We start from the raw sequence: 20401 nt of genomic DNA, 5'->3' as shown, positions 1-20401 counted from the left end.
ACCTACACCCACTTCCTGCCAGGTGGGCAGCATGCAGAGATTGGGCTCCTCCACTGCCCTCTCATTAGCCCCTAATCCTGCCTGTTTCTCACCAGTCACCTTTCTCGCCCTAATCCCTCTAACGTGAGGGGCCCCAGTTACCTCTGGGGATATCAGAGGCTGGGAAGGCAGGGCCAGGAATAGGAGTTGAGGTCCTCCCAGGAGTTCTGAGCCTTCAGAGATACCCCTAAGTGCTTCTCCTGACCCAGACCACAAACAGACACAGAGCACATACTGTGTGCCCACAGCATCATTATCGTTATCTTCATTATCATCATCATCATCAATAGTGCTATCTAATGGAACTTTCATTTATTTATTTATTTATTTATTTTTGGCTGCATTGGGTCTTCATTGCTGCACAGGGGCTTTCTCTAGTTGTGGTGAGCCGGGGCTACTCTGTTGCGGTGCGTGGGCTTCTCATTGCGGTGGCTTCTCTTGTGGAGCACAGGCTCTAGGCACGCAAGCTTCAGTAGTTGTGGCATGCAGGCTCTAGAGCATAAGCTCAGTAGTTGTAGCGCATGGGCTTAGTTGCTCCGCGGCATGTGGGATCTTCCCAGACCAGGGCTCGAACCCATGTCCCCTGAATTGGCAGGTGAATTCTTAACCACTGCACCACCAGGGAAGCCCCTTTAATGGAACTTTCTGCAGTGATGGAAATGTTCTGTATCTGGGCTGTGTCCTATTGGACATCACTGGTAGCCAGCTGTCACATGTGAAATGTGGTTAGTGAGACTGAGGAACTCAAGTTTTAAATAAATTAAATTTTGATTAATTTTATAACAGATTGCCCCATGTGGCTTGTGGCTACCATATTAGCACAGATCTACTGCATTTATTGAAGGCTTACTACATGCCAGGCTCCACTCTAAGTGCATCACCTTGTGGGACTTCCCTGGTGGTTCAATGCTTAAGACTCCCCACTCCCAATGCAGGGGGCACGGGTTTGATCCCTGGTTGGGGAACTAAGATCCTGCATGCCATACAGCATAGCCAAAAAGAAAAGAAAACAATGGGATTTCCCTGGTTGTCCAGTGGTTAAGACTCTGCACTTCCACTGCAGGGGATGCAGGTTCAATCCCTAGTTGGGGAACTAAGATCCCACATGCCTCATGGTGAGGCCAAAAAAAAAAAAAAAAAAAAAAAAGCATCACCTCATTTAAACCTCAGAGCCCCCCTGGGATTAGCTACCATTATTAAGCCCATTTTATAGACAAGCAAACTGAGGTAGAGAGAAGTTAGGTATCTTATCTAGAGCTAAGCCCATGCAATTAACCACTCTGCTGTCACACTGGAGGCCATCCCACAGTCTCAGCTCTGGGGGCCTCCACCTTAATCAGGGAGAGGACCCAGGCACAGAAGTCACCCCAATGGGATGTAGGTGGCATTGAGCCAGACCTTGAAGAAAAGGAGGATGTTGATTAGTGGAGATTGGGGTAGAGGAAAAGGCATCCCAAGTGGAGGGGATGGCATGGGCCAAGGTGTGGAGGTGGGCAAGTGAAAAGCACAAGGAGGGCAGAGCTGAGGATGTTACAGTAAACAAGATGGGTTGGGTCCCTGCCTGCACGGAACTCACAGTCTCCCATTTGTTGAGCATTTCCTCTGTGCTGAGAACATTACATTGGTATCAAACCATTTGGAAACAGGTAGGGGTATCTCCATTTTACAGTCAAAGATATGAAAGATCAGAGAGATAAAGAAACTTTTCTGAAGTCACACAGCCAGGAAATGGGAAGCCAGGATTTGAACTCAAGCCTGTCTGACTCTGGAACCTGTAGTGGAGCCACTGCCCAGATGTGCCTTCCCCCGGAGGGCTTAACACTGTGCCTAGAAGACAGTAAGTGCTCGATAAAAGGTCTAAGATCCATTGTGTGTTAGGAAGCCTGGATCCACCCACCTCGGACTGCAGGGTATTTTGAGGCCAGGAGAATTCATTTCCCTCTCTTGAAACAAAGGCCTCGGCAGAGGAGAACCACCCCCACCCCCACCCACCGTTTCGGTCTTCTCCAAGTCCTAGTTTGTCAGGCTCTCAGGGGACCATGTCTACAACCAGGACACCAGCAAACAACCTCAGGGGGATAGACGGGACCACCCAGTCCACACCCAGGAACCCCTCCTTTCTGGGGGTTGGTTACTAGGAAATGTGAAATGCCGTCCTACCAGAACCAGCTGGGTGAGTACAGAGGGGGCCCCGGGGGTGAGGGAGCCTCACCATGGGGCAAACGTGGCTGGGACGAGGCAAGTGGGAGTGGGGTTCAGGGCACAGTGAGATGAGGTGGGGTGGCCGACAGGAGAGGGGAATTGCGGGGATGGGAGGCGGGGAGGGGCGCCTTGTCGGAGCCCCAGTGATGATCTCAGCTGCGCCCTGGGACCGTCTGCCTTCCCTCTTTTACCCTTGGGCAGTTTCATCTCCTTTTTAAATTAAAATATGGTATAATTCACATATCGTAAGTTCACCATTCTTAAAGTGTACAATTCAGTGATTTTTAGTATATTTACAAAGTTGTGCAACCAACTCCACTGCTTAATTGCAGGACATTTTCATTACCCCCCGAAAACCACTGTACTCTTTAGCAGTCATTCCCCATTTCCTGCACCCCTGCTCTTGCCTCTGGCAACTACTAAGCTATTTTCCATCTCTATAGATTTTCTTATTCTGGATATTTCATAGAAAGCGAATCACATGCGGTATGTGATCTTTTGTGACTGGCTTCTTTAACTTAGCATAATGTATACAAGGTTCATCCATGTTGTAGCAGGTACCAGTTATGTCATTCCTTTTTATGGCTGAATAATATTCTTTTGCATAAATATACCACATTTTGTTTACCCATTCATCAGTGGATGGACATTTCGGTTATTTCCACTTTTTTGGCTATTATGAATAATGCTGCTATGAAAAGTTTTTGTACAAGTTTTTTTTTTTTTTGCGGTTCACGGGCCTCTCACTGTTGTGGCCTCTCCCGTCGCAGAGCACAGGCTCCGGATGTGCAGGCTCAGCGGCCATGGCTCACGGGCCCTGCCGCTCCGCGGCATGTGGGATCTTCCCGGACCGGGGCACGAACCCGTGTCCCCTGCAACGGCAGGCGGACTCTCAACCACTGCACCACCAGGGAAGCCCTGTACAAGTTTTTGTAAAAACATGTTTTCACTTCTCTTGGGTGTATCTTTAGGAGTGGAATTACTGGCTCATATAGTAATTCTATGTTCAACCTTTTGAGAAACTGGCAAACTGTCTTCCAAAGTGGCTGCATCATTTTATATACTCCCTAACAATGTGTGAGGGCTCCTTTTCTGTTTTCTTATTTTGCTATTATAGCCATCCTAGTGGGTGTCACGTGGTATCTCATTGTGGTTTTGAATTGCATTTCTCTAATGACTAAACCTCTTGAGTATCTCTTCATGAGCTTATTGGCCATCTGTATATCTTCTGGGAGAAACATCTATTCAAAATTTTAAAATGTCTTTACCTAATTTTAAATTGGGTTGTCTTTTTATTGTTGACATGTAAGAATTCTCTATATATTCTGGATTTTAATCCCTTATCAGATATATAATTTGAAAATATCTTCTTCCATTCTGTGGGTTGTCTTTTCACCTTCTTCAGTGTCCTGTGATACACAAAAGTTCTAAATTTTGATGAAGGCTGACTTATCTACTTTTTCTTTTATTGCTTATGCTTTTGGTGTCATATCTAAAAAAGCACTGCCAAATCCAAGGTCACGTAGACTTGAAACCTCACACCTGGTCTCAGATTGGCTGAAACAGCACAACTCAGATCAGACTGGGACTTGAACTCAATCACACCTCAGATGGTATTCAAACCCAGCTAAAACTAAGATTGGGACTTGAACCCATGGGCTGGGACTCAAACCCACTTGTCTTTTAACTGAAATCACATGCCTGGTCTTAGGACTTAATGAAGCTCAGGTTCTCTTTGCCTCAGCGCAGAAGGAATTCAGTGAGAGGCAAAGCGATAGGTAAGAAGTAGGTTAATTGAGAGAGACACATGGAGAAAAAGGAACCCTCCTGCACTGTTGGTAGGAATATAAATTGATACAGCCACTATGGAGAACAGTACAGAGGTTCCTTAAAAAACTAAACATAGAATTACCATATGACCCAGCAATCCCACTACTGGGCATATACCCAGAGAAAACCATAATTCAAAAAGAGACACACAGGTACTTCCCTGGTGGTACAGTGGTTAAGAATCTGCCTGCCAATGCAAGGGACACGGCTTCGAGCCCTGGTCCGGGAATATCCCACATGCCGTGGAGCAACTAAGCCCGTGAGCCACAACTACTGAGCCCGTGTGCCACAACTACTGAAGCCCGTGAGCCTAAAGCCCGTGCTCTGCAACAAGAAAAGCCACTGCAATGAGAAGCCTGCGCATCACAACGAAGAGTAAACCCCGCTCGCCGCAACTAGAGAAAGCCCGCGTGCAGCAACGAAGACCCAACGCAGCCAAAATAAATAAATAAATTAGAAAAAAAAGAGACACACAGAGTGTGGACCATCTCAGAAGGTGAGAGGCCCTGGGAGATACACATTCCATAGACAGAAAGGATTGAAAGTGGCCCCGAAATATGCAGTGGTTAGTTTTTATGGTCTGGGAAATTTCATAGGCTAATGAGTGGGAGGATTTTTCCAATGATTTTGGAGAAGGGCGGAGATTTCCAGGAATTGGGCCACCACCCACTTTTTGGCCTTGGAACTGTCATGGCGCCTGTGAGCATGTTGTTTAGCGTATGCTAATATTTACAATGAGCACATAATGAGGCTCAAGGTCAACTGGAAGTCGAATCTTCTGCCAGCTTGGGCCTAGTCAGTTCTAACCAGTTTACGTCGTATCCACAATGGCTAAGTCATTCTTTTAAAGGTTGTGCCCTGATCCCTTCTTTCCTGTTTCAGATTTACCTCCATGTTTTCTTCTGAGAGTTTTACGTTTTAGCTCTTACATTTAGGTCTTTGGTTTTTTTTAACTTTTTAAAAAAATTGTGGTAAAATATTCCTAACATAAAATTTGACATTTTTAGGGGCTTCCCTGGTGGCGCAGTGGTTGGGAGTACGCCTGCTGATGCAGGGGACACGGGTTCGTGCCCCGGCCCGGGAGAATCTCACATGCCGCAGAGCGGCTGGGCCCGTGAGCCCTGGCCGCTGAGCCTCCGCGTCCGGAGCCTGTGCTCCGCAACGGGAGAGGCCACAACAGTGAGAGGCCCGCGTACCGCAAAAAACAAAAACAAAAACAAAAAATTGACATTTTTAAAAGTACAGTTCAGTGCCATCACCACCATCCAGCTCCAGAACTTTTTCATCTTCCCAAACGGAAACTCTGTATCCATTAAACAGTAACTTCCCACTTCTCCCTCCCCACAAGCCCCTGGTGTCACCGGCAAAGCCCATGAACAATTCTCGGGAAATAAAAATAGAATCTGGGTAATAAAATAAAGTCTAACCTTTCTTCTTCTTTTCCTCTGCTCTTACTCTCGTTTCACTCGCTCACAGGGGGCCGCCTGCACAGGCCGTGCACCCGGCACTTCAGACCAGAGTTCCTGGTGCAAAATGGCTGCACGGACACCTCAGCTCGGTGGGCCACGTGCAGAAGTGCTGCACGCAACACTCAATTCAAGATGGCGGCAGGGGGCCGTGCGCAGAGATGCTACGCCCAGCACAGCGGTCTGGAGCCGTGAGCAACACGCCTGCGCCAGACCCGTGAAAACCCCGCCCCCTTCCCACTGACGAGAGCCCTATAAAGCAGCCCCGCTGAGGGCCTATTGGGGAGGGCCTGATGGAGAGTACTCTAGACCAAGCTCACACCTCTCCATTCTTTGATCAAAGAACGAAGCTTTCTTTTGCTTCACAGCCAAACTCGGTCTCAATCTTTTGGCTCAAATGACTCCAGGTAGAGGGACCCCTGTTGGGGCCCGACTAGAAAGGGCCAGTAACACTGGCAACCACCATCCTACTTTCTGTCTCTATGAATTTGACTACTCTAGGTACTTCTTCTAAGTACAATCATGCAACATTTGTCCATTTGCATGTGGCTTATTTTGATTAGTCCATATCCATTCATTTGTTAATGGATACTTCGGTTGTTTCCATCTTTTAACTATTATGAATAAAACTGTTATGAACATTGGTATACAAATATCTGTTCAAGTCCCTGCTTTCAGTTCTTTTGGGTATATACCCAAAAGTAGAATTTCTGGATCATAAGGTAATTCTATGTTCAATTTTTTTGTGGAACTATCATATTGTTTTACATAATGGATGCACCATTTTACACTCCCTGTAGCCATGCACAAGGGTTCCAGTTTCTTCACATCCTCACCAATGCTTACTATTTTCTGTTGTTTGATAATAGCCCTCCTCAGGGGTGAAGTGGTGTCTCATTGTGGGTTTGATTTGATTTCCCTGATAATTAGTAATGTTCAGCATCTTTTCAGGTGCTGTTGCCCATTTGTATATCTTCTTTGGAGAAACGTCTATTTAAGTCCTTTACCCATTTTTATTGTTGTTTTTTATTTTTAAATTTATTTTTGGCTGCATTTGGTTTTCATTGCTGCCTGTGGGCTTTCTCTAGTTGCGGTGAGCGGGGGCTGCTCTTCCTTGCGGGCGCACGGGCTTCTCACTGCGGTGGCTTCTCTTGTTGCAGAGCACGAGCTCTAGGCACACGGGCTTCGGTAGTTGTGGCATGGGCTCTAAGAGTGCAGGCTCAGTAGTTGTGGCGCATGGGCTTAGTTGCTCTGCAGCATGTGGGCTCTTCCCAGACCAGGGCTTGAACTGCATTGGCAGGTGGATTCTTAACCACTGCACCACCAGGGAAGCCCTTTTTTTTTTTTTTGGCCACGCAGCACAGCACACAGGATCTCAGTTCCCCGACCAGGGATGGAACCTGTGCCCCCTGCAGTGGAAACGTGTAGTCTTAACCACTGGACTGCCAGGGAAGTCCCCTTTACTCATTTTTAGATGAGTTTTTGTTGCTGTTGTTGTTGTTATTATTGACTTGTAGGAGTCCTTTATATATTCTGGATTTTAATCTCATCAGATATACGATTTACAAATATTTTCTCTCATTTTGTGGGTTGCCTTTTCACTCTGTTGATAGGTCCTTTAAATCACAAAAGTCTTAAATTTTGATGAAGTCCAATTCATCTATTGCTTATTTTGTTATTGTTTCTTGTGTTTGGTGTCATTTTCAAGAAATCATTGCCAAATCCATTGTTATGAAGCTTTCCCCTTATGTTTTCTGCCAAGATGCCCTGTTGCTTACCATAGGAATGGGTTACTATGGTGATAGGAGCATGGGGGAGGATTATTAAGGAGGCTGCAAAGTGGAGAAGCTTGTACACTGTCCAGGGCTGGAGCTAGCACACCCTTTCTCACAATAAGGGTGTACCCTAAGGGCATGCAGTGTTCCAAGTTCTTCATGCCAAACTGGTCTCTGATTTCATTGCCATTCTTGGGCAACATGGAGTGCCCAAGACTACTGTGGGGGAGGCTGAGTCTGGGGGTGATTGCAAACAAACTGCCAAGCAGCTGTAATTCCTCTCCCAACATTGAGAAAATAATTCTCTAATAGTTAAAAAATGTATGGTGCTGAAACACCGGCTTGGGTAACTGGGTTTGAATCTTGGCTTCCTCTCAAATGTGCTATGTGAGCTTGAGTCTCAGATTTCTCATCTGTAAATTGGGGCTAATAACATTCCCTTCTTATAAGGTTAATGGGATGGTTAGAAGAGGCCAGTAAGGTACATCACCCACCACCTGGCACATGGTAAGCAATCAATAGTGTTGGCTTTTATGGTTATTATTGGGCTGCTCACCCAGCCTGCCTTCAACTCCAGGACAAGAGCACGACTAGGCGAGCCCATCCTTTCTGGTTACTGGACCTGTAAAATGGGGCTATAATTCCCATCTCCTTCAGGGTTGCATGTAAAGGGGCTGTGCAAACTGTGGAATGCTGTGCCATGGAACTCTGGTGAAGCCGTGACTGTCCCACAGTGGTGTCCTCTCCAACCTGGACTCTTGGAAGGTGAGCTGGACTGGGGTGGAAATTTGAGGGGAAGGAGAGCCTTTCCAACTGCATTGAAAAAACCCCTATAGGTCCCTCACCTGCATCCCCCCCTCTCCCGCCACCAGAAGATTGTGGGGCTTTCCATCCCAGAAGATGTGCTGGGACCGCCTCCGTTCCTCTGGACAGGTGAGGCCTGGGTATTTCCAACCACCTCATTCTGAGTAAGTTTTGATCTGTGGCCTCCTGCCAAGATTCTGCCATTCTTTCCTGACAAACAACACGGCTGTTTTGTAATGTGCCTTATAAAATGGTTTTATTAATAATTATCAAATGTGTACACACAGTTGTTCACAAAGAAATCGTAAACATCAGAGAGCGCCGCCCAAGAGCCCTTCTGGCACCCCTCCGGCCTCAAATACCCCATAGCCACCCTCACCCCATTCCTCAGTCTGGAAGACTCGTCCGCACCTGGTCACCCTCCCACATCTCTCAGTTCTCCCTTCAAGGGTCCCTTCCTCGGACAAAGTACATCTGATTCACCATCAGGCTTCTTTGCTGAGAGCTCCCCTAGAATTTGGCTTCTGCCCCTCCAAGCACACGTGGTGATGACACGCCCACTTGATAATCATTGGAGTCACTTCTGCCTCCCTCAATATAGGTGAGCTTCCTATTAGCGTCAGCCCAGTCTCCCCGAGGTCCCCAGGGCCTGCAGTACCTGGCGCTGGGCAGACACTCAATAACCGTTGATGAATGAATGGATAAACAAAGAAACAAGCTTCGGTTAAACAGCGCCTTTCTGGCTACTTCCTTTTTTTTTAATTTATTATTTTTTAAATTAAAAAAAATCTTTTTTGGCCTTGCTGCGCAGCATGCAGGGTCATGTAGGGTCGTAGTTCCCCGACCAGGGATCGAACCCCGGCCCTTGGCAGTGACAGCATGGTGTCCTAATCACTGGACGGCCAGGGAATTCCCCCACACACACCTTTTTTTTTCTTAAAGTGTTAAGACACAGGGATGGAGGTTGCTGAAGACATGCTCCCTTTCTATCTCCCAAAGTGCCCCTCCCCCCTTGCCAGGTAGGAGATTCTGCTCTCACCTCTGCAGGTGACTGCTGCCCTGCCGGCTTAACAGAAGTGTGCTCTGCCAGCTCTGGGATTCAGTGTCGCTGGTGCCCACACCTGACCCCCTTATCACAGCCATATTTGTATAAATTCTCTGTGGTCAGAGCCTTGGGAAACCCCTGTGCAGAGGAATCTTTGCTGCCTGCAAGAAAACCACATGAGGCAGTGCTGATGGTGGGAAGTTGGCTATGAGTGGTTAGAAAGGCAAGGGTCATTGTTCACATCTATGAACCCCTTGTCTTTACGTGGGGGGCATGAAGGTGGAAGTAAGGCACTGTGAGCCCCCATCATGACAACAGCTGGGAGCAGTGAAACCTGGCACAGGGTCCTCCCAGCCCCAGTTGGCCGTGCCCTCCATAGCCTGCCATGGGCAGTGGGAAGATGGCCCTGGGAAGCCAGGACCTCTGGGGGCTCTGGATATCCCTGCATCTGGGAGGCTGCACAGAGGGTGGCTGTGCAGTGCAACTGGGGTGACGGGAAAGCCTGCCACATCTGGGATGCAGGAGAGGACCTTGGACACAGAAATGTCATGTGATTTTTGCCTGACAGCCTCAGGCCATCTCTTTGGTGCTGGTATGCAGTTTTTTTCTTGCCAAACTATTCAAACACTGTTGGGCCAGGAGTGCCTCGTGGCGCTGGCTTATGGCATTTGGTTTTATTTAGTTTGCTTTTTATAGCAGCAGAACCTCTGCTCAGACTCTGTGCTCCATCACTCGTGGTGGATGGAGGGCTGGGGACCCAAGGACCTCACCTGGCTCACCGGAAGATCCCACCTTCCCAAGCCTCATCATGCTCTTGTCTAAAACAGGCTTTGGGAGATCGAGAAACCTCTTATTAACTGGAGAAGATGAGAGCACAGAATCTGAGAGTGGGAAAGGGACCAGAGCTGGGCTTCTTGCTGGTAAAGCACCTGGATAGTGGGGCTCGCGGAGGCTTCTGGTCCCTGGGAAGGGCCTGGGCAGCCAGGATGCTAATGCTTTGCAGCAAGGACCCCTTTTACACGTACGTCTGACCACTCACTCCCGGGGACGTCACCTGGGTGGCCAGCACTCCACCCCGTGGGACAGTAGTACAGGCGCAGGGATCTGGAGCCAAGGGCCGAGCCACCCTGGGGTTGGGTCTTCAAAAGTACTGGGGGCCAGTGGCCTGGCCCAGCCAGAGGGCAGGGAGCAGGATGAAGGGGGCAGGGCAGCAAAGCTTGGGCTCCCAGGCCCAGGCTGAGGGCTTCATTGCCACCTAGAGTCAACCACAGAGGCACAGCCATCTCAGCGGCTTCCTCGGCTCACTTCCAGGCATGGGCTGCCCTGCTGGGTGCAGTGCGGCCAGCAGCGGTCCTGACTGTGGGCTGTGGTGTCCAGGAGGGCCAGCCATTGAGAAATGAAGCCTTCACTGGCCAGCTACTGAGTTGCATTTGGGGTGGGGGAGGAGTGGGGTTGGCAGCCAGCCTTCAGCTGTCCCCTTGGTGAGACACAAAGATGGAGGAAAAACCTGATGGTTCTCCAAGAAGCAAGTCAGAGTCTAGGATGAGCACCCTGGGAGGGCAGCTCCACCCTGCACCCCAGTATGTTCATTCCACCTCCCTCCAGCTTTGCTTCAGTCCCAGCCCCCATCAGAGCCGGAAAGAACCCAAGTTGAAGGTGGGCTGGATCACAGCAGGCTGGGGGTGGGGAGACACTGGGAATTCCCCGGAGACTCAGTCACACCCACTCAGCTCTGCGTAAGGCTGAGCGCGGCTCTTCCTCCTGATGGTTGTTCCTGCCGGCTCTCGCTCTCCATTTCTGATTTTCCCTCCAAATGCAGTAGAACAGCCCTGGAGGGTTGATGCTCTGTCAGAACCGAGACTCTCAGCCCTGCCCGTCCTTCCACCCAGCTGTTTACAGCTGGCCTTGCCCATCCCTGCTGACCCCCTGCATGTGGAGAATGGGGCTTCCCTGCTCTTCAGGCCTGAGGCTGTGCTCCCTGCAGGCCCTGGCGCTCATGCGCATGTCCTCCAACCACGATGCCAGGTGTGGGTGAGCCCTGGGATGGGGGGGACCTTGTCAGGAGGGACACAAGGGCAGCTTCTGCAGGTAGGACCCTTCCTCAGTGGACACAAGCTTATCCTCAGGGTTCCCATCCTCATTTTCTGCGAACAGGGGATGGGGTGTCCATCTGAATCCTCAGCGTGGCCTATGCACCAGGGTTCCCCTTCCTGCTCGGCCACAGAGCCAGGTTGGCCCACAAGGAGCTGAGATGGTGATGGCTGAGGTGGGTGGCTCTCTGCAGTCACCTCCAGCACCGCCCTTCCTGGGGGCGGCGGGCAGGGTCAGGGGACAGGGAGGGGTGCTAAGGGGTTGGAGAGCACAGGCACAGGGGCGCCCAGGGTCTTCATTGCAGTGGGGACTGTCTTGTTGCCTCGAGACTCTGAATCTTCTCCTCGGAGGCCTTGTCGGGGAGCAGCACCTCCACAGTGTAGCTGACCCTCTTGGCATGCATCAGGCTGTAGGTGTTGTCAAAGCGCAGGACGTCTGCAAGGACGGAGAAGTAAGCAAGCAAAGCGAGCCTGGCACATCTGCACGCCCAGTGCCCTTGGGAGTGGGCCACCCAGAACTGTGGGTGGGGCTGGAGGGTCTGCCCCAGCCCATCACTCCCGACTATCTCCTTGGCCGATGCTTTTGCCAACCAAAGGAATAATGGTAACCACCAGCAGCGTGCATCAGCCCCGTCTACGGGCACTGCATCGGTGCTCACAGCTCCCTGAATCCTCAAAGCAATCCCACAGAAGGCACTATCACCCCCATTTTATGGATAAGGAAATGGGCTTAGAGGTTGGTAAGACTTATGATTCCAGAGCAAGGGAGGGGAGGGACTGGGATTCCCTTATCCTGATGTTCCAACCCAGAGGGGAGCCCTGCTTTCCCCAGAAGAGAGGGCTGAGTTCCATCAGCCACATTCTCATCATGCCTTTTTTAGAGGCATTTTGTTTGACACCAAGGTCCAACATGAATGCTGGGACGTGGTGACTCATCCAGATTTCTCTGTCTCCACCCTTCTAATTCTCCCTTTGCCACGAAGATGAACTAGATGTGGATGAACTAAAGCATTAGCAGAACTCATTCTCTTCTCCAGGGGAGATCAGCTTTGGGTTTCCCTTCTCCTAGCTCTGTTCCCCACAGAGGTGGGAGGTCAGCAGTCGTCCTGGGCAACGTCACTTCTGCTAAAGCGGACCAAACTGCATCTGGCCTGGGAGGTCTGGGAACGGGGGAACAAAAACCTGGAAGAGTCATCTCCTCAGGATTCCCAAAGTGGGGTGGTCCACACGTGTGGACAGGCTGGGATCCCTGATGCTGAGCCCATGGCTGTTTTCCAGCTGTCTCTTACTTAGCCTGTTGAGTGCAGTGAGGGGACTTTCCAGGAGCTGAGTCCACAGCTGTGAACCGTGCTCTCCACCATGTGTCTCTGCCCTTGTATCCACACCTGGGGGCCACTCATAAGATCCAACACCTGAAACCAATGTCCCTGGTGCCTGTGGGATCTAGGAGCTAGCGCAGACTCCCACACCCTCCCTGAGATCTGGAAATAGGAGCAAACAGAGAGGTCAGACTGGCAAGAGATGTCAGATCATTTCTCCGCCATGAGGAGGAAAATGACTCCAGCGAACCCTATAGATCTTACTGACGCCGGCCTGGAGGCAGGTGAGGCTCCCGTCCTCGGGCACCAGGTGGGTGTTGTAGCGCTGGCTGGGCAGAACCTCCATCGTCTCCCCGGCCTGCTGCCGCTCCCCCATCTTGGTCTTCAGGAAAACCCCGAAGCCGATGTCCACCTCGTCCGATGCGAACTGCCACCTGTAGGGGACAGGGCCCCACTGACAACCACCTGCCTGGGCTCCGGGCCCCTCCCAACATGCCCAGGTGTGGAGTGGCCGCCATCCCTACCTGAGCACACAGCCTGGGAACAGGATCTCGTTCTCCACCTGCAGGGAGGAGCCTCGGCCCACGGTCACCTGGTGCTTGTACTGCACCCTCACCTGGTTGCGCAGGTAGTAGCTCCTGGGCACCTCGCCCCCGTAGTTGATCTGTGGGCGGGGGTGGGTGAGAGGGCACTAGACCATGGCTGTCTCCCCTCCCTCCCCATCCTCTGGGCACCTGTACCTTGGTCAGGCACTTGGGGTTGCCATCGGTGTCAGTCATGGTCCCCCCAAACTCCACAGGCAGCTGGTCGGGGCTGGTGAACTTAGGCAGCTCTTGCTTCCAGCTGTCTGTGGGGGCAAAAGTGGGGTTCCATGTGGGATCGGGGAGGCTCGACTGAGGGCAGTTGGGCCAAGCCCAGGGCTGTCCTGTGCCATATGGCTCCCTCCCCCTATTTCCCACATCCTCCTGGTGCCCCCGGGGACGGACCCCTCCTGGCCCCTCTGCCCTCTGGCAGGTGGACACATTGGCCTCAACAGTTGATGCCATAATGGAGTGGGTCCTCCAGAGCAGTGGGTCTGGAGGAGTGGGTCCCCGAGCCTGGTGCCCTCGGATGCAGGAGCTGTCAGGTCTGCAGAGGGGCAGCCCCCAGCTCAGGCTCTGGGCTGCAGAGGAGGCCAGAGCTGCTCACTCATCTCCAGGAATCACCACCTTCCTGCGCATCTCCTCAGTTATGTACGGCTTGATCAGGTTGAAGGCCACTGGGAACAGCTTGGAAGCTGAGAAAGGCACTGTTTCAGGGTCTCCTGGGGTCTCAGTTCCCTGCCTTGTTGCCTCCACATCCCCTGCCCCCCACTCAGCATATCCCAGGCTGGTTCACTCACCTCTCACAACAATTATATTCCTCAAAATCTCAGGGTAATTTGCCTCGAGTGCTGTGAGAAACTGTGAGGCCAAACTCAGGTCAGTGCACAAGCTACAGGTGCCTAAGTGCTGCCCCCTAAGGCTCACAAGGCCCCCCAGACACCCAGAACCCACCCAGACAAGAGAAGCCGCTGCTTTCCAGTTTGTTGGGTCCCAGTCACAGACCCTCCTGAAGCCACTAGTGCAAAATTCTTGACAGATTTCAAGGGGGTGACCCCACCTACTGCAGAGTAAGAAAATCCCCCTCAGGACTCTGGAAGGTTCCCCTCCATGTGGTTTAGACAATAGTTCAGCTTCAGAAACAAAAACTTTTAGCATAAGAAAGATTCAAAGTTGTAAGACACACCTTTTTTATCTTAATTGGGATAGAATTTACATACCATAAAGTTTACCCTTTCAAAGTGTATGATTCAGTAGTTTTCAGTATATTCACAGAGTTGTGCAGCCATTACCGCTGTCTAGTTTCAGAACATTCTCATCACCCCAAAAGGAAGCCCGTACCTGTTAGCAGTCACCACCCCCACGCTTTCCCTCTCCCTGCAGCCCTGGTTAACCACCAGTCTGCTTTCTGTCTCTATGGATTTATCTATTCCGGGTATTTCCTATCAATGGAATCACACCATATGTGGCCTTTTGTGTCTGGCTTCCTCAATTTAGTATGTTTTGATGATTGTTAAACTTTTTTAAAGTTTAGGTTCTCTGCTATTCTGGGTTGAGCAGAAAGAAAAGAAAAGGCAGGCTGGCTGCCCCGGGGGCCCAGGTCTTGTCCGGGCCTCCCTTCCCTCCTTAGGGCTCTAAGAGCAGACTTGCTTCCAGACGCCTCCCAGACAAAGCAGCAAATGGGATGGGGAGAGGGGCTCAAGCCAAGGGCAGGGGGTGGGGCCGGTAGGGAGGAGCAGGGAGGGAGTATGAGAGGGAAGGGCACCGACAGGGACCCTGGCAGGCCTGGTGACCATGTCCAGCAGGTCACCTGTTGTTGTGACCTGCTGGACTTGAAATGGTGACATTGGGGTGATGAGTATGATTTAGCACAGCCCCAAGAGATTGTGGGTTTGAAAATATCCCTGCAAACAGCAAGTAAGGAGCTGCAAACCTGTGGGTGGAGTGAGGACCCCCCCATACACACTCCACATCAGCAAGCGAGGGACAGAGGCCCAGGAGGGCGGACACCCTGCCCCCCTTGGTGGGGTTCCCTCACCTCCTGGGCAAACTCCACTCCTGGCTTCCACAGATGCCTCTGGCTCAGCCCCTCGAAATCGAAAACAGCTATGATTTTCTCCACTTTCTTCCCCAGGTGCAAGGGAATGATGGGAAGTGAGACCCCCATGAGGGTCAGTGCCCCCCACACCCCACCAGAGGTGGGGCCGGGCTTGAGCCCAGGGCACTGGCCTGGCTTATCCCGGCTCCGCCTGGCGTGGAGGTTTCACGCCAGGAAGCCAGGTGCAGGGGGATGGGGCCGTCCCAAGGGGCGCCCTTCCCACATCTGTCCATGGGAAGGCAGGTCGCCATGCCTCAGTTTCCTCCTCTGTCCAGTGCGGCTGAAATACCTGTCTTTCTCCATCAAATGAGGCCACAGAGAGCAGCGTGGCCTGGTGCGTGGAGCTGGGCTTTGGGGCAGTGAGCCCCAGTGTGGACCACTTAGCGGGTTACTGGCCTCTGAACCCTGTGTACGCTCAGAGGTGCTGGGAGGAGCCGAGGAGACCAGGGAGGTAGGTTCTGGGTGCCCAGTGCTGGGGGCTGCCTTGGAGGCTGCCAGGCTGTGGCTGCCCCGGGGGCTGGGAGGGCCCCGTGGGACCCTTGCCTCCTTGCTCCGCTGCTCGCACACTCCCTCAGGGACAGCCCACAGCTCTGGGACTTGGCCCTGAGCAGCTCTTGTCTGGAGATGGAGAGGAGGAGGCCCTTGAGGTCCAGGCCTCTGATGATGTGGTACCACATGGGGCTGCCCTCGTTGTTGTGGCCACAGGTGCCGTTGGCGTTGTGTAGCCTGACAACCTGGATGCACGAGAGAGAGGGCTGGGGAGGGGGTGTGGGTTTGAGGGAGACCTGGGTTCCGAGGCGGCTGGGGGGCCGGGGATCTCACCTCTGGAGGCTGCCATGCAAGGATGTTGTGCAGATCCTGTTGCTTCCGGAACTTCACCTGCTACAGAGACACGGGAGGAGCCGAAGACCCCCCCGAGCCAAAGGCCTCTGCAGGGACCCAGGGACACTTGGCCAGGCCCCTCTGCCTGCAGCCACTGAGGGCCTGCCAGGGCATCTGGGGCTCCACGGGCACAGAACTGGGGATGTGGACAGGAGTGGGACAGAGGAGACGTGGGTCTGACATGGATGAGGAGGGAAAAAAAATCTCAGAAAGGAACAGGTGAAGCCAACAGGTGCAGCTGCCTCTCCCTGCATCCTTCCACCTGCTTGCCACCCTCCATTCCCCACATGGTCTCCCAGGGAGTTCTGGGAGTCAGACTTCACCCCCTAGCTTCCAGTCCTCCTTAGTCAAAAACCTAGACTCCGATGGTGGCCTGCAGCCCCACCCCACTGCCACCACCATGGGCCTGCGCCACCCACGCAGCTGCATCTCTCCCCTTTCTCTCTACAACACAACCTCCTGTGCTCCTGGATTGCTCCAGCTTGCCCCCACCTCAGGGCTTTTGCACAGCTGTGCCCTCAGCCTCCGATCATCACCTGCCTGCCTCCTTTCAGGCATTCGTGACACAGCCAAAATGTCACCCTTCAGCAAGGAAGACCTCCCTGACCTCCCTCACTTCCTTCCATCCCACTGTCTTTGTTAAACTTTCCACTCTCAGGAAGCATCTTGTTTACTTATTTATCTGGTTTCTTTTCTCTCTCTTTCTACCACTGCACTCTCCCCAGTGCCAGCACCAGCTAGACTCACCTTTGGGGCTCAATAAACAGTCATTGCATGAAAGAAAGAAAGAAAAAGAAAGGAAGGAAGGAAGGGAGGGAGGGAGAGAGGGAGGGAGCGAGGAAGGAGGGAAGACAGGAAGAAAGGAAGATCTCAGAAGACTTGGGGTAGGAAACAGGGCCGGTCAGGGAGGCGTTGCCCTCACCTTCCGCAGCATGTCATCGGATTTCTCCAGGTCAAAGCTCCGAGCTGCAACAAGGGGACAGGCTGTTGTTGTAGAATCCTGGGGGCCTGTTCCAGGTGTCTGAAGAAAGAGGCCCCACTCCACCCTCCCACCCGCTTTGCTCAGAGTGTTCCTTTCCTGACATGGGGAACCACAGTGTGGCTTGGGTAAGAGCTGAGGTACACAGAGCCCCAGGAAGACTTGGGTATAGGCCCCCTGAGTTCCTGGGCTGATGGCAGTGGGTGTGCCCCTGGGCGGGCCTTGGTGATGGTGGTAAGCAGAGAAAGAAGCCACCACCCAGGAGGGAGATAGGAAGAGAAGGTGTCCAGAGAAACAGCACATTGAGTCCCTGTCACACCCACGGCCACTACCAAGGCCTTGGGGACCCCAGCTGTGCCCGCGGCCCTTTTTCTGATGCTCCAAAAAAGTTGTTAAGAGATCAGACCCTGGGACTTCCCTGGTGGCGCAGTCGTTAAGAATCTGCCTACCAATGCAGGGGACACGGGTTTGAGCCCTGGTCAGGGAAGATCCCACATGCCGTGGAACAACTAAGCCCGTGTGCCGCAACTACTGAGCCTGTGCTCTAGAGCCTGCGAGCCACAACTACTGAGTCCGCATGCTACAACTACTGAAGCCCGCGCACCTAGAGCCCGTGCTCCGCAACAAGAGAAACCACTGCAATGAGAAGCCTGCGCACCACAACAAATAGTAGCCCCTGCTCGCCGCAACTAGAGAAAGCCCGCGCGCAGCAACGAAGACCCAACGCAGCCAAAAATAAATAAATAAATAAATTTATTTAAAAAAATAATAAAAGTGCAAAAAAATCTCAGTGATCATTTTTATATTGATTACATGTTGCAGTGATACCAATTTGGCTCTGTCAGGTTAAATAAAATATATTATTGGGAATTCCCTGGTGGTCCGTTGGTTGGTACTCGGCACTTTCACTGCTATGGCCAGGATTCAATCTCTGGTTGGGGAACTAAGATCCCGCAAGCCGTGCTGCATGGCCAATAAATAAATAAATAAAATATATGATCAAAATTGATTTTACTTGTTTCTTTTCCCTGTTCTCACGTGGCTACTAGAATATTTGAAATGACACATGTAGCTTGCATTTGTGGTTTGTGTTATGTTTCTATTGGACAGCGCCAGTGTGGACTCTGGCCACCAAGACCCTCAGAGTTGAGAAGCGACCCGGGAGTGCGGAGCTCAGAGGAACCTCAGGGGCCTTGGGGGCTACCTCTTCTGGGGCAGAAGGAGAAATTGAGGCAGGTGTAGGGCTCTCTCCCCCACCTCACCTGGGCTAGCATCCTCTCCTGCGATGGGCTCAGCTCACCCTCTTGCCCGCTCATTCTCCCTACAGTGGTGGGTATGGGGTCCAGCTGGCTGGTCCCGAGTGCAGGCCCCACTCTGTGGCTCCCTGCAGACCACCTGTCTTCTGCCCAGCTGGCAGCCCCGCCCATGCCTACCACTGCCCAGAAGCCCCGCCTCTTCCTGCCAGGCTTCTTGTCCCTACATGGCAAGTTCCATTCCTTGCTGGGTGCCTAAGGCACCAAACCTTGACCTGACTGGCCCAGATTCAAATCCTCATGTGTGAAATGAAGACAGCGATCTTTGCCCCACAGCATGTTGAAAGTGACACCGCCTGTTGTCACGCACACAGGGGCTGCTCTCTACCCTGCCTCTCAGTCCCCACCCTCTACTCCTGCAGTCCCATCAGATGCTTCCTTGAGCCAGGAAGGCCACCACTCACACCCAACAGAGGTCTGAAACCACTGTCATTGTGCCCCGACATGTCCCAGGCTCCAATTACCACCCCACATGTCTGGAGCAACTGCCCATGATTCATCACAGCCTTTAGGGCATGTGGCATCGGGGGTGAGGAGAGACTTCCCAGACCCAGACCCAGCAGGTGGATGGATGTGCAACCCTGAGCTGGGCCACACCCAGCCTTCAGGTGAGGGGTGACAGGAGACTCCTGGCTACAGTCAGCTCCCCCACCCCTGGACAAGCAGAAAGCCAGAGCCCAAGACGAGGACACGTGGGATCATGCTGCATGAACGGGACCTGCACACAACAGGCACTTGTCTGAGATAAGCACTCCAGTGCAAGGAGCTTATTCCGGAGGTGATCCGGGGAAACACAAATAGGAGAGTGAGGAAGTGAGACAGAGGTGGGGAGGTGGCTGTACGGGGAAGTAATGAAGAAAATAAGGACAAGTCGATCCCAATGGGGATAATGGGAGACAGTGTGGAACGCTCACCTCAGAGTCCCGCCCAGGGTCTGAGGGTCTTTAGACACCTTTGCTTGAGGGCTGCTCCAGGGGCTGACGATCCTGCTGGCACCTGTGGCCCTGGAGGCTGGAGAAAGGCCTCGGGGGGTGGTGAGGTTGAGGGGATAAGGGCAGGGGACACGGGCAGGGCACCAGCAGCTTCACCTCTAATCTGGGACCACGTGTTGGGCTTTGTGCCTGCTTCTCGGCACAAAGGCATCCCTGCTCTGTGAACCCCTTACTGTTCCTCCCGGAGCCTGGAAGATGGAAGTGGAGTGCCCGAGCCGTGCAGCAGTTGGGTGACGATCAGGACCGTCTGAACTTGGAGCTTACTCAGGACTCTGTCTCTCACATGCCGGCGCCAGGCAGAGCACACACCTGGGGCGCCTCGCTGAGCCCGAGATGCTCCCTCCTTGGCCTTGCACGGGAGTAACTGGAGTGGATCTGCCTCTCTTGTAGGGCGAGGTCTCCCTAGACCCCCACAGACCCATAGGCTAGAGCTTTAGCCACAAGGGGCAAGTGTGGGCCACCCTCCCCTGCTCCTTCCCTGGCTCAGGCCCCCATTCCTCTCCCTGGTTCCCCACCCCAGCACCTCCAAAGCCCACCTTTGAGTAGTCCTGCGCCTCCTCCAAAGCCTCCCTTGGCTCCTTGTCACTCTCAGGAGAAACTGCAAACTCCGTAGCCTAGAGCCCAAGATCATTTGCTGTCCTTGCTGAGCGGATTTCTCCTGCTCTCCTCCTTATTCCAGCCCCCTTGCCTCTCCACTATTACCTGTCCAGTTTTTCTTATGCTGTTCCCTCTCCCTGGAATGCCCTTCCTTGCAACACCCTGCATCCAATCCCTGCCTCCCTCAAGGCCTATAATCAAAGCCCTCCTCTTCTGCAAGGTCTTTTCTAATTGGTTTTATTTGCTGGGAAGTGAGTCCCAGTCCAGTGAATGCGGCGGGCACGGGGCCTGCACACAGTAGGCACTTGTCTGAGAAAAGCACTCCCACTGTGGCACGCTGTACACAGTAGGTACTCAATAAGAGTTTGCCAAGGATGTGATGTCCAGGG

At 52.4% G+C, this 20401-nt stretch overlaps 1 protein-coding gene across 1 annotated transcript; it reads right to left on the bottom strand.

The window, feature by feature from the left end:
- Positions 1 to 11547: 11547 nt before the first annotated feature.
- On the bottom strand, positions 11548 to 18426 carry LOC309970987 (putative SEC14-like protein 6; the record flags this gene model as incomplete). Its single annotated transcript, XM_082853746.1, has 11 exons — positions 11548 to 11687; positions 12835 to 13004; positions 13095 to 13234; positions 13311 to 13413; positions 13759 to 13846; positions 13952 to 14012; positions 15190 to 15305; positions 15815 to 15983; positions 16072 to 16131; positions 17054 to 17152; positions 18373 to 18426. 11 exons carry the CDS (start codon positions 18424 to 18426, stop codon positions 11548 to 11550), a joined length of 1200 nt encoding a protein of 399 aa, XP_082709872.1.
- Between the last annotated feature and the right edge of the window lie 1975 nt (positions 18427 to 20401).

The sequence above is a fragment of the Leucopleurus acutus genome, assembly GCF_964270905.1.
Source record: "Leucopleurus acutus genome assembly, chromosome: 13".
NCBI classification, from domain to species: domain Eukaryota; kingdom Metazoa; phylum Chordata; class Mammalia; order Artiodactyla; family Delphinidae; genus Leucopleurus; species Leucopleurus acutus.
Note: the sequence above shows the minus strand (reverse complement) of the source record. Positions and strands in the feature narration are given on the sequence as shown.